General features: G+C 34.4%; 1 protein-coding gene across 1 annotated transcript; it reads right to left on the bottom strand.

The window, feature by feature from the left end:
- Positions 1 to 2,500: 2,500 nt before the first annotated feature.
- LOC107773918 (uncharacterized) lies at positions 2,501 to 6,720 on the bottom strand. Its single transcript, XM_016593349.2, has 9 exons — positions 6,301 to 6,720; positions 5,632 to 5,709; positions 5,086 to 5,538; positions 4,535 to 4,670; positions 4,219 to 4,381; positions 3,911 to 4,039; positions 3,549 to 3,743; positions 2,962 to 3,084; positions 2,501 to 2,882 (listed from the first exon to the last, which is right to left on the bottom strand). The coding sequence occupies exons 1-9, from the start codon at positions 6,485 to 6,487 to the stop codon at positions 2,790 to 2,792; spliced, it is 1,557 nt and encodes a 518-aa protein (XP_016448835.1). The 5' UTR covers positions 6,488 to 6,720; the 3' UTR covers positions 2,501 to 2,789.
- Between the last annotated feature and the right edge of the window lie 7,151 nt (positions 6,721 to 13,871).

The raw sequence follows: 13,871 nt of genomic DNA, 5'->3' as shown, positions 1-13,871 counted from the left end.
ATACGTAAAGATGGAAATTCTAACGGCCAAGTGCCAACCAGAGAAGATAAAGAGGAAAATTATGAAAAACATAATAGCCCACAGAAAAAACCGTTAGTTTAGTTAGAAAATTAATGAACAGTTGAAAAACAAAAATCCAAAGAAAAAACAATGAGAAATATTCATCAAATATTTCCAACACAACTTTGATTAATCCATGACTACATTACAGAGATCATCATCTTCATTCCGGCGACAAGGATCCTCCGGCCGCATTTGGGATAACAGACTCAATACACCGGTTGATGGCGGGCCACCAACAGCCATTGCTCATGGAATCGGAAATTCTCAAAAATATAGAAGAATCCAATTTGACGAGGTTTCAAATGTTGCCACCACATCAATCGAAACGGAGACAAATAAAAACTCTTATGCAGCGACAGCCTCTGAACCATCTTCTAGATCTAAAAGTAAGCCGCCCAGGTGCTCTTTCATTGCCATTTTTAGAGGATGCACTAAAACTCATGCATCCTAAAAGTTTTGTAGGAGCTTTTCTTTTTTTATTTTCATGTGCCAAATGTTGTATTGCTACGCTAATTGTCAGATGTTCTTTTCAAGCAAGGATCATTATTACATAATGAAAGGCAACATTATCTATCGATTTTCTTTTTCCCTATAAAAAATCAATGTTACACAGAATTTTTTAACGAGTGTGATAGGGGTGTAGAAAATTTAACGTACCCGTACAAGAACTTGTATACACTCGTACCCAGCTTGTAGCAATAGACCAATTTGTACAACATAAATGAAATCCATTCATTGCTCATTTTGGCAAAGATGATCCGATTCTCAAGGATATAGAATTTCCAAAGTTTGGATCTTTTAAATTGATTCGTCATGAAAACATATTGGCTGCGCAATAAAATCAAGGGATAATTTCACATAAGTATACTTGGGGAAGCACTTTTCAGTTGCCTAACCCACAAATACAGTTTTCATGCGGTAGCCCACAAATAATTTTCAGCCGCCTAACCCACAACTTCATCAACTACACCCAAAACGCCTAAATCAAATTTCACTTTTTTCTTTCATTTTTATCTTTACCCTTTTTCCATTTTCATTCTTATTTATTTTTTACTTCCCTCTGTATAGTACTTCCTAAACTTCACAATATCAGGAAGTTAAAGTAAAAAATAAAAATATATTCATTCTTAGAGTCTATAATTTTATTTTTATATTTTTTTGCAAAATTTAAAGTTTTGTAAGGGAAATTCTTATTTCACTGGAAAAAATAAAAATTTACATTATTAAACACCTTATATACATTGTTATACACACAAATATACATGGTTATAATTATGTATAATCTTGTATACTTGTGTATAATCATGTATAATTCTATATAACTACGAGAATACCCACAAATATACATGATTATACAACGTATATAAATGTATATACAACATATACATCATTCTTCCTCCCTTCACAAGTTATTTAAAGTGAGAAGAAGAAGAAGGAGAAGAACAAGCAAAATTACCAAAACCCAAAAAGGAGATTTCATAACTTAGAAAAACAAGAACTTATTCTATTGAGCCGCTGTGTAAAAACCAAGAAGAACAAGTGAAGGGATATGAGTATGTCCATGGGCAAGAAAAATCGTAAATCCAAAACCAAAAGCAAGCAGAGAAAACCCAAGTTTTCTCCTAAAAAATCTCAACCGTCAGATCATATGCCGGTAACGTCCACCGCTAGCACTCATGATCATCAGAATTCTCAACAGCTCAATCTCTTTCCTTTGCACCCAGAAAATTTAGTCGACGACAAAGACAGTGGGGTGGGGAGCAAGAGATTGAAAATGAAAGAGAAAGTGGAATGGAGAGAAAGTCTGAAAGAGAATTTGGGAATCGAAAAATTTCCTCTGCATAAAGAAAAAGAGTGGGGGCGGCGATGGCTAATCAGTGAAAAAAAATTTCAACAATATAGAACTGGGCCATACCGGATAAGAAGGAAAAATATGGGCGGTATTTTGTTAATAGTGGGCCAAGTGACATAGAGTGTAATTTCTTCTAAAATCAATGGTCTAAAATCAAATTTTAGTAAGAGAAACACATTCAAAAAGTTAGTGTAACGTAACCTTTTTTTATTCGTATTGTTTTTGTAATGTAATATTATTACAAGACATAAAATACTTAAGTTATAATAATATTACTATATACTATGTTTTATAAGTTAATTCAAGTTAAGATGTTAACCATACATTTGCAATAAATTACTTTGATTTTGTCATAAAAAAAATTATTTACTAATATAAGGATCTAACCAGTTTACTTCAGAATTCTTAAATATTTCTATTGTTAAAGTAGGCTTTCTATTTATAAAGATTTTTTTTTCTACAAACTTCAAAAAGATTCTCTAAACGACAATAAAATGATAAAATTCGTTATTAACAATTTTGGGACCCCATAAAATTGGGGACCTAAAGCAAATGCTTTAGTGCTTCTCTCTTGAGCCGCCCCTATCAGATTGTTAATTGTGAGCTTTTTCCATTACATGAAATAATTGCTACAAGTATGGATAACATGAACCAGCTGTGCGATCAAATCATTTCCACTCTCATGGAACAGAAAATGTTGAAGAAAACTCCTTTCTCTCAATTTTCGTGTTAGCATACACTACAGGATAGAATTCAAAAAATGGCCAAGGCTATACATTCAGATGGAAGTTTTAAGAGAAGGAAAGAGTCGGCTCCTGTGTAGTATCAAGCAGCGCAACATTTGAGTATGTGTTGCAGATGTTTATGCAATGGTTTAGAAGCCAAGTTTGTGATACTTGGTGTAGTCAATCTCTTTCATTCTAATACAACACAACATATTTTCCGGCAAATCCTCTGCCTTGTTTCCCTGCACCATATATACAAGTAACATCAGATACAAGTCTTCAAGAGGTAGCCAAATCCTCTTTAGAGTTGTTAATAGCTACCTGAATTGTCAGACCGAAGTCAAGGACACAGTTTTTCAATCTGTCTTTAAACGATTCCACTCCTTTTCTAGCGAGGTAGTTGAATCTGTGAATGTCTAAATCAATTTCAAAATAGTTTTCTCCCTGCAACAGCCAACGCAAAAGATTTCAGTATGAACACCAAGAGAATTTGTTTGATTTTACATGCAAAATACATGAATGTCCGTACACAGCAAAAGGAGTGAATATCCTCATGAAAAGTTATAAGCTGTTGTTTAATTTGCACGACAAAAATGTGATCACGAAGATCTGTTCGAATATTCCTTTGTCCAGGTTCCACCACCATGCAAAAAGTGGCTTTCATTTGATGGAGAGGCATAAAAAGTTTTGTTGAAAGTTTGTTTTCGTAAGAGATAAAATCTGATATATCGTTTGTATGCAGTATAAAAATGTCAATATTTTAAGGGGTACAGTTAAAAAGTCTTGTTCTTTTTTACAAGTCTCATAAAGGTCGATTCAGAGTTCAATCTCAGAGCGTAAATATAACCAAGTCAGAAGAAAACAAATGCAATGATGCTAACTGCACAAAGTTTTTTAGATTAACGTACCAAATAAAATTCATGTTGAGGACGTGAGAGCACAGGCTTTTCATTGTATGCATTCAAGAGTTTCTTCTCGGCTGCACTTAATTGAAGATCATCCATGTTTGCAACTCGGCCCAAGAATTTCAATCTTTCCCTGAAGGGTGCATTTGTGTCCATGGGAAAACTTTTGATCTTCTCTATTTCGTCATGTATTAATCTCTGTCGCACAGATAGCAAGGAAAAGAATAACTAATCAGCAATTTATTGAAAAAGGGCAAATCTATATGTACACAGTAAAAACAAATATAATAGGTTGTACCTGTCTTACTAAGTGTTACTGAGAAATCAGAAAATGTAGTCATGTAAAGAAAATTCACCATCCTTACCTGGAGATTTTCTTGAAATTGGACTGGCATTTCTTTTGAGTAATTATCTGAAAGTTTGAAGTAGAGAACGATATTCATCCCTTCTCCATCGTATTCATTCTGGAAGATTGCTGGAGGGTATAACGGTATCTGAAACGAGAGAACCGTCAATCAATTTTTGGGACAAGCAGTCATTCATTAATAGCATAACATTAGCCAAAATCTTCTTTGCCAGCATCTTCACTTGGCAGGTTTTAATTGCCAGATCTGAGCAACAAAAAATAAATCTAATCTCGGAATAAGATATGAAAAGAAAAATATTCTAATACCTGAAGATTCACAACAAGAATAGCAGGAACTTCACTAGATGAATCGATGGCTGGAAGTTCCACAAAACGTGCAATATGATCAATTTTCCTTGCTGACAAGAATACATCAGCCCCAAAAGGATAAAATGCAGCACAGTTTGGAGCAAACTCTTTCTTCTTATCCCTGCCAGAGAATTTAGAGGGATTCAACTTGATATTCAATTGAACAAAAATAAACACAAGGAATTTACTCAAGAAAGAAATGGACAAAGTTGGAGACATGTCTTTTATAATCTCATGTCACAGATAGAGTCCATCATCAGTAGCTTTCTCTTACCTGAAGTAATTTTTACCACGGACCTTGAAAGTATTTGGCTCAACTGATGACCAGCAGTCGGACATTTTCCTCTCCAACGGGCTGCAAGGAATTTGAGAACCAGCTATTGGTCTTTGCAGAACGGCTTTTGGCGATACTGGAGATAGAAAAGCAGACAAGTCAGTAACATAACACAATTACATTTTCAAGGTTAACGTGAATTCAGCTGTAGCTCAATCTAGAAAAAGTTAACACCCTCAATTGTCATCTATGATTTTTTCCTGGAAAATGGTAGCAGTATACTCATCAGCACTAGAGACATGCTATCCACCCTATTTACAGATCAACTAGACAAAATCGTGTTCATCTTACAAGAACTACTAACATTTAATGTACGTTTAGATAGGTTACAGTTATGCATGGATCACTGATCAATCTGACCAACTACAAATGAAGTAATAGCATACTAATCTCAAAATGTTTTTAAGGTTTCAGAAGCGGTTTATGCAAGAAAAGCAGCCAATTGGAGACTTTGGTGCCATTAACAGTATATACAAGGTAAAAGCACTTACATAATGCTGAACTTGAAGTTGTTTCTCTCCATTTAAAGGATAACATCTGCGTTAGGGATGATTTTCTACGGGTGCGTGGTGAGCTTGGGTTTAGCGACTTTTTCTTTTCATCTGAAGAGGCAACGCAAGCAAGACAAGGCAGGCATGGGTTCTGACTTCCACAATTGTGGAAAAATCCCGTTTCAACCCTAGCACCAACTCGATCCATGCTTCGGGGCGTTTTATCAATAGGGCTTGGGCCACCCATCTCATTTTGAGGATTGTTGGACTTAAATTGAGAATCTGCTGATGAGTTTCTTTTCGCAACATCCTCTTTGACAACATTTGGTTCTTCACATCCAAACGGTTGTTCATGTTTTGCCAGGAGGTCAGAAGTAGCATTTCCATTGTGATACACAAAATCAGAAAACCTTGGAGAAACCCCATTCGAAAAAGAACCATTTTGTGAAAAGACTGCACAATTGTGAAATAACCATATAATATCGATTAGAGATCCTGCCTAAACAATGCAATGACCTTGAACTTCTGACGAGGCAGATGACTTACCATCTTGAACGCTATGAAAATCATCATCACAGTCAGATTCAATCACCATCTCGGGGTCAAACCAAGACTCTGCATTTCCTGTTTAGCCCACACAATATCACAAAAACAAATTTGAGTCGTCCTCTATATAAGCCTCCAAGTACAGAAATTTAAGATCTTTACTAAATAGATAGAAACATTTCCATAAGGGTGTTGACTAACATACACAAAAACCAAATGAGATTGGAAACTCAATAAAAGAAAAATAAATAAAAATGAAAAAGTTCATAAACAAATACTCTCAACAAAATATTTCAATACTCAAGTCATCCAAAGCTAATAGCAAGAAATCAACTACGTAGATTCAAAGAGCAACTAAAATTTACCTAGGTACTCAATTTGTTTAATGAATCTAATCAACAACTGCATCTCTAATTTTACCTATTTTCGAGCTAACAAAAACACCAATAACGACCCAGTATATTCCCACAAGTGCGGTCTGGGATGGTTAGATGTACCCAGCCTCACCCCTACCCTGGACGGGCAGAGAGACTGTTTCGGATAGACTCTATCTATTTTCGAGCTAGATGGGGAAAAATCTTAAAATGGAAAAATTGAAAAAACAAGCTAAGGATCAAAATTTCATGATTTCAGAAGGAAAATAGAAAGGGATAACAATAAATAAAGTACCTTGAAATGCAGGATTATTGTATGAAAGATCTGCAGAAGCAGATGGTTCAATCTTACTGAGATTATGAGAAGCCGAATGGGATTTTGACACATTTCTACTTCTGCTAATTTTATGTTTCTTCCTATGAACAAATTTCCGCCCCTTAATTCCTACACACCCTTTAGGTTTCGATCCACATACTCCCATTTTTTCCTCTTTCAGCTCTCAGGAAAAAAAAAACAAGAACTGAAATTCTCAAAATTTGAGACAATGACTCACCAACAAGAACATATATACACAACAGACAGATTCTTGATGCTAATTATCAATATTCACGTTTATTATTTATTGGGTTTAGGAATCAAATATCTAATCAATATAAGTGCAGCAATTTGTACAGAAACTACTAGTGTTAGAAAAGTTAAGGGACAACTATATATAAAAATAGGTTTAGTTAAATGTTGAGTTGGGAATTAATAGGAGTGGATGATTGGTCAACGACAAAATACTTCGACTGTGGATGAGCAGTTTGATACGAAATTTCCTATGAGCTTGGTCCCGCGTCTCTTCATTATTGCCACGTACCTACCCATACTCAAATTTACCTCTCCTTTAGAATACGCGCTTAAAAAAGTGATTTTTTTTAATTTATTTTTTACCTTTTTTACTGTTTAGTTTAGACTTTTAAATTGTTTTTGCATTGACGAATATGCATATGTCTTCCTTTTGTTTAGGGCGAATGTTGTGTTTAACTAGTTTATCCCGTGTTAATAAATGAAAGGTTCACTTTGTATTAATAAAATAACCATGTTTAAATTGAAGAACGAATTTCAATATCTTGGAAATCAAAACAAGACGTCTTTAGAAACCATAAATAACTTACAGTAGATTTTCAAGAACATTCAACTGCTAGTTTTCAAAAATTGGAACAAAGAACAAGTTTTGAATACAAATGTCGGGATTTTTACATAAATATCTAATCAGTTTATTATTTATTATTTCTAGTCGGTATACGTAAGTTATACATATGTATATATAAATTATAAATAAATTATGTATATTATACATATATTGACTATTTTTAGTTTAAGCGATTTGACGGACGACTATTTGAGTTAATTCTTCTATTAAATATATGCATCATAAATTCAGATTTTAATACGATAACTAAGGATTAGACAAAGAGATTAATTCATAGATTGACTATCACTGTAAAAATAGTCAAATCATAATCAATCTTATAAATATTGATTTGGTAGGAAATGGGACACGATGTTCCCTCACATCACCATGTGAATACGAATGAAATAGATCTAGATAAAGCATAATGAAATATAAGAATTTAAAACTAAAGTATACTTTTTTTATTCAGACATTAGATAGCATTACTAATATTCACTAATTGTTATTCAACGTATTATAGTTCCTATGTTATAAAGTTTTATGCTTGCAAACCAAACTATTCTATTTTATGTTGTTAAAAAGCAAGATAACGTGAAGTAACAACATAAACAAATTAATTAGGTAACTGTATGGGTCCAAATTTGACCGACCATGACCGACGACGAGTATGACGATTGACGGAACCTCCTTGAATTGACGCCATAAGGGAGACGACCTTGAGACAAACCAGAGACGGAACGACCCTTATAATAATGCATGGCCATCAGGGGACATGAGGAATATTCCTCCGAATATTCCTTATATTTTGTCTTTTACAGTTTAGAAGAATTTCTCTCTTAGTATAAAAGGAGGACAATAACTTTGTAACCGGCATTAAACACTCAGGAGACATTACTATTTATGATTGAAAAGAAACCTCGTGACCGATCTTCACTTTGTCTATCGATCTTTCTAGAGATTATTATCCTCATCTAAGATTTGCCCATTTATCTTTGATTGATTTGCTCAAAAAAGTTTTAATATCTTTTGAGTCAAACAATAACTAATTAATCATATCTTTCCTTTTTGTCTCGTTCGTAAGAACATACATCGCTAATGACTTTGTGCTATTTTACAATTAAATAGGTAACTTGATCACATGTTATATTCTATAGGCTTTACCTCAAAGTTAAGATAAGATATTAAACAAGAATTAAAACTAGAGAGAATTCGGCGAAAAGGATCTTTACATAAATAGCCGATAATATTGATTGTTTACTTTTTTTAACCGTATACATAGATTATACACTGTTATAAATAATTATATACATATAATACATAAATTATATTATATCATACCTTAACCGGCTATTTTTAATTGAAGTAGTTGGTTAAACGATTATTTGAGTTAATTCCTAAAAAAGAAAGGTAAAAAGGGAGAGCGGATGGCGCGTGAAGGAATCTTAAAATTTTTTAGATACGAGGCCGAGTTGTTAGGCTAAATACGTGACATCCACGACCTTTGAACTGTTGAAGAAATGGTCCGTGAAACTAACGCGTCTTGAATAAAAGGGTTAAGGAACATTGAAATAACGTTGTGAGCCCCACGTGTTGCTATTTATTTTGTGGACCCACTGCTTCACCACTTCTCTATTGCCCACTCTTGGCCCGCCCAACACTTAAAGCGCCCATGGACCAGTTGGGCTCTTCTATGTATCAGGCTTGACTTGATTTAACAAAAATATATGTCTTATATGTGTATAATATATATATTATATGTGTATAATTTATGTATATGGCTAGAAAAAATAAACAATGATTATGGACGGCTATTTGTGTAAAAATACCGACTTGATTTGAGGACCCAAACAAAGATACTTCGAATGATTTCCGACATACACCTGTATTGAATTCTTCGAAAATGCATTATTTTTGAAAATTTTGGCACACCTCCAACGGTATTTTTGTAGTAATGAAAGCAGAAATAATAGTGAAAACGAAAATTCCAGTAGACAAACTTGCATGAAGAGGAATAATTTAACTATAAAAGAATTTTTTAATGATCTCGAGGTAACTCAAAAATATAGGTGTTTGTGGGTTCAATATGAGAATTAATATGGATTAAATTATAAGAAATTTTTGAAATCAAAAAATAAATATTTGTGGACGATGTGAATATCATTTGATTAATGAGTCTGAGCAACAAGCTTATTCTGATCCATTCAAGTGTATATAGGATATCGGCCTTGATTTTTGGTGTTATTAATTAGAAATAATGTGGAGTGCTTAACGTGCACGGAGATAGCCTTGATTTTAGGTCTCCATCTTCGGTTGGTGTGTTTGGATAGTATTTCCTCTTTAGAGGAAAAACGTCTGCTGTTTCTAAATTATATGATTTCTTACTTATTTCCTTAATCCAGTTGCTCAAAACTAAAAATATCTGATGGGGATATGGTCCAAAGTCAGCAGAGAGGAAGAAAACAAAGTAGAAGTTGAATCTTGTTTGAAACGTGGAGATAGCAACACCTTTATAATTAGCTGTCGGAAAATTGCCTCACACATCTTCTAGTCAAGGCATCATATGCATTTAATTTATCGTACCAGACACTATTTATTCACATGCTGATTTTACTCCAATGTTCAGTGTTTCATAGTCATTTATATTTGGAATCTTCTCCTAAAATCCATTGACTTCTCGAACTGCAGCATTGGGCCTATCACCTCAAGCATGATTAACCGAACGCTGTTTGTCGAAAAATTTTATATTGTATGGGTTAAATATTTTGTTTTATATGTTTATTTTGAATTTTGATTACACTTAACTAAATTCTTGCCTTCGTCACGCCACTAGGTTGTCTACGTCCCTAGCTGCCTGATCAGTTCAATGACATATTTGTTGTTCATGAGTCACAATCAGCCAAAGTAAGAAGGCAATACCAGTTTTCTGCAATAAATTTCTCGTCCATGTATACGGATGTGACTTTAAAAATGTGTTACTGTTGGGTTTTGTTATTAATAACAAAAGAAGGTGTGAATGGAAAATGACGAGAAAAGAAATGGAGGGAAGTGAAGTTTTGAATTAGTTCACTTTACTAATGCACTTTGTCCCTCGGTGGAAGAAGAAATCTTTGTGTATATATATATAAGCTCATCATCTAGCTCTTAAAGAGTTAAGAAGAAGTGGTGCCTCGCGCCGTCATCGTCATCGCTCGCTCGGCTTGGCCAGCTTCGGCTTTGGCTTCGGATTTGGTCAAAGATTGATTGATTAATTTTTTTGGACAAAATTCTTTTCAATTAATTAATTAAATTAATTAACGAAAATTCAATCCGGGTAACCCATGACCCGCGACCCGGTCCAGTCCGGTCCATTTTCTTTCCCGGATTATTTTAAATCCGCTAGTTGTTTCCCGCGATTTTTTCCATTTGTTCCAACAACTATGGTTGTTCTGAAAGGTTGCAAACCTTTTCGGAAACAGTGCCAAATTTGGCTATAAATAGAGGGTCTTAGCCTCATTTTCAACCACCGAAAAATCTGAAATTTCTCCCCTCAAACTTCTGCATTCTGCATCGTTTTCCAAAACCAAAAACATAAGCATTTTGTGTGATTTGCTCCGCCATTTGAGTTCGACGAAATTCTGTGATTTGAAGTGCCGCTATCACAGAATAGTTATTCTGTTCTATCCTAGGAGGAATTAATCTGCAACCTTGCGCATTGTGAGGGGATTAAATTCCTTAAGGGAACACAAGAAACTTGTGGGCTCAGAATTGTCTGCTTTTGTTTTTAAACTAAGTTTGTTCATTTACTGATTTTTGAATACAGAGTTCTAACAAGCTTAAGGAATTTAACGTTTTATTTTTGTATTCAATCTCACTTTCTGCTTTGGGAGACTGAAATCTTATTGATTTTCTACTCCCGTTTTGGAGATTAAAATCTTCGGATTTTCTATTCCTGTTTGAGATTAAAGTCTTTGTGAATTTCTAATCAATCCGAGATATAAAAACTCGGTTGTTTGTATGTTGTTTGAAGATATAAAAACTTCACCGAGATACTAATTATGTTTGTCAATTTCTTTTACAGAAATATGACAACGAGTGCGGAACAACATAATGGTTCTGTTGGGACTACTGCTGCAACGACAATTGCGTCTTCAAGTCGCACAACTCCTGCACCGGCAGAAAAACCCGAAAAGTTTTCCGGTGTGGACTTTAAGTGTTGGTAGCAGAAAATGTTCCTCTACCTGACCACACTCAGTTTACAGCGCTTTATCAGCGAAGACATTCCAGTTCTGGGAGAAGAAACTCCTGAAAATGAACGATTTGTGGTCACTGAGGCATGGAAGTATTCTGACATTTTATGAAAAAACTATATTTTAAGTTGCTTGGAAGACGGCTTGTACAATGTTTATAGCGTCATGAAAACATCAAGAGAATTATGGAATGCTCTTGAAAAGAAGTACAAGACTGAAGATGATGGATTAAAGAAGTTTGTGGCAGCCAAATTTGTGGATTTCAAAATGGTTGACAGTAAATCTGTCATAACGCAAGTCCAAGAATTGTACGTTATTGTTCATGACCTCCTTGCTGAAGGTATAAAATGAGTCAATATTTTTATTCAAGATATTGATTATTTTACTAATTATAAATTTATAATTGAAGGTATGGTCATAAATGAAGCGTTTCAAGTTGCGGCATTTATTGAAAAGTTGCCTCCGTTGTGGAAAGATTTTAAGAATTACTTGAAACATAAGCGCAAAGAGATGACGCTTAAAGACCTTATTATTCATCTACGGATTGAAGAGGACAACAAGACTGGTGAGAAGAAATCTCGTGGAAATTCAACAATAATGGGTGCAAATATTGTTGAGGAAGCTTCAACGAGTAAAAAGAGAAAGAAGTCGTCTAGACCAAAGAATTATCCAAGCAAGAAGAGGTTCAAAGGTAATTGCCACAACTGTGAAAAGGTTGGACACACGGCTATTGAATGTCGTGCACCAAAGAAGGACAAGAGGAAAAATCAAGCAAACATGATTGAGAAGAATGATGAAATAGACGACTTATGTGCCATGCTTTCAGAATGGAACCTAGTCAGAAATCCTAGAGAATGGTGGATTGATTCAGGAGCAACTCGACATGTTTGTGCTAACAAGGAGTTGTTTACTTCTTATGCTCCTGCTAGACCCAACGAGACAGTGTTCATGGCAAATTTTGCTACTGCAAAAATTGAAGGAACGGGCAAGATAGCTTTGAAGATGACTTCTGGAAAAATTGTGACTCTAAAAGATGTTCTTCATGTTCCTGAAATGCGGAAGAATTTAGTCTCGGCATCACTTCTAGTCAAGAATGGCTTTAAGTAGTTTTTTGTTTCCGACAAGGTTGTAGTTAGTAAGAATGAAATGTATGTAGGAAAAGGTTACCTGACTGAGGGCCTTTTTAAACTCAATGTAATTACCATTGATATGAATAAAATTTCAGCTTCTTCTTACTTGCTTGAGTCAAATAATTTATGGCATGAACGTTTAGGCCACGTCAACTTCAAAACTTTGCGAAAAATGATTAATTTGAAAGTATTTCCTATGTTTGAAATGTCAAATATGTGTGGAATCAAAGTATGTTAAGCATCCTTATAAGTCAGTTGAAAGGAATTCAAATCCTTTAGGCTTAATTTACACGGATATTTGCGACATGAAGTCAATACCATCTTGTCATAATTTTCATTGACGACAGTACTTGATATTGCTATATTTATTTACTTAATAGTAAAGGTGAAGCAATAGACGCATTCAAACAGTATGAAAATGAAGTTGAAATGCAATTAAACAAAAAGATCAAAATGATATGAAGTGATGGAGGCGGCGAATATGAATCTCCTTTTGAAGAAATATGGTTGGAAAATGGCAATATTCACCAAACAACTGCCCCTTACTCACCGCAATCTAATGGAATTGCAGAAAGAAAGAATAGACCGTTAAAAGAGATGATGAACACCTTGTTAATAAGTTCTTGTTTACCTTAGAACTTGTGGGGGAAGCTATTCTTACAGCTAATCGAATACTGAATCGAGTTCCCCATAGCAAAACACAATCCATTTCATATAAAAAATGGAAAGGAAGGAAACCCAACTTAAAATATTTTAAAATATGGGGGTGTTTGATTAAAGTGCAACTTCCTAAACCCAAAAGGGTAAAAATTGGACCAAAAACTGTTGATTGCGTTTTCATAGGATATGCAACAAATAGTAAGGCATATCATTTTCTGGTTCATAAATCAGAAAATTCCAACATTCATATTAATACGGTAATTGAATCGGATAATGCTGAATTTTTTGAGAATATTTATCCGTATAAAATGAAATGTGAGTCGTCTAATGAAAAATCTAAGCGACCTCGGGAAGAAGCAAAGGAAAGTACGTTTGATGAGGAAAATCCAAGGCGTAGTAAACATCAAAGGACATTTACTTCCTTTGGACCAGATTTTCTGGCATTCTTATTGGAAAATGAGCCTCAAATGTTCAAAGAAGCAATGTCTTCCTCGGAAGCACAATATTGGAAAGAGGGAGCCGATAGTGAGATAGAATCCATATTAAGTAATCATACTTGGGAATTAGTTGATCTTCCTCCGAGAAATAAACCTTTAGATTCTAAATGGATTTTCAAAAGGAAAATGAAAGTTGATGGTACTATTGACAAATATAAGGCAAGATTAGTTGTTA

This window comes from Nicotiana tabacum, chromosome 3, assembly GCF_000715075.1.
Source record: "Nicotiana tabacum cultivar K326 chromosome 3, ASM71507v2, whole genome shotgun sequence".
NCBI classification, from domain to species: domain Eukaryota; kingdom Viridiplantae; phylum Streptophyta; class Magnoliopsida; order Solanales; family Solanaceae; genus Nicotiana; species Nicotiana tabacum.
Note: the sequence above shows the minus strand (reverse complement) of the source record. Positions and strands in the feature narration are given on the sequence as shown.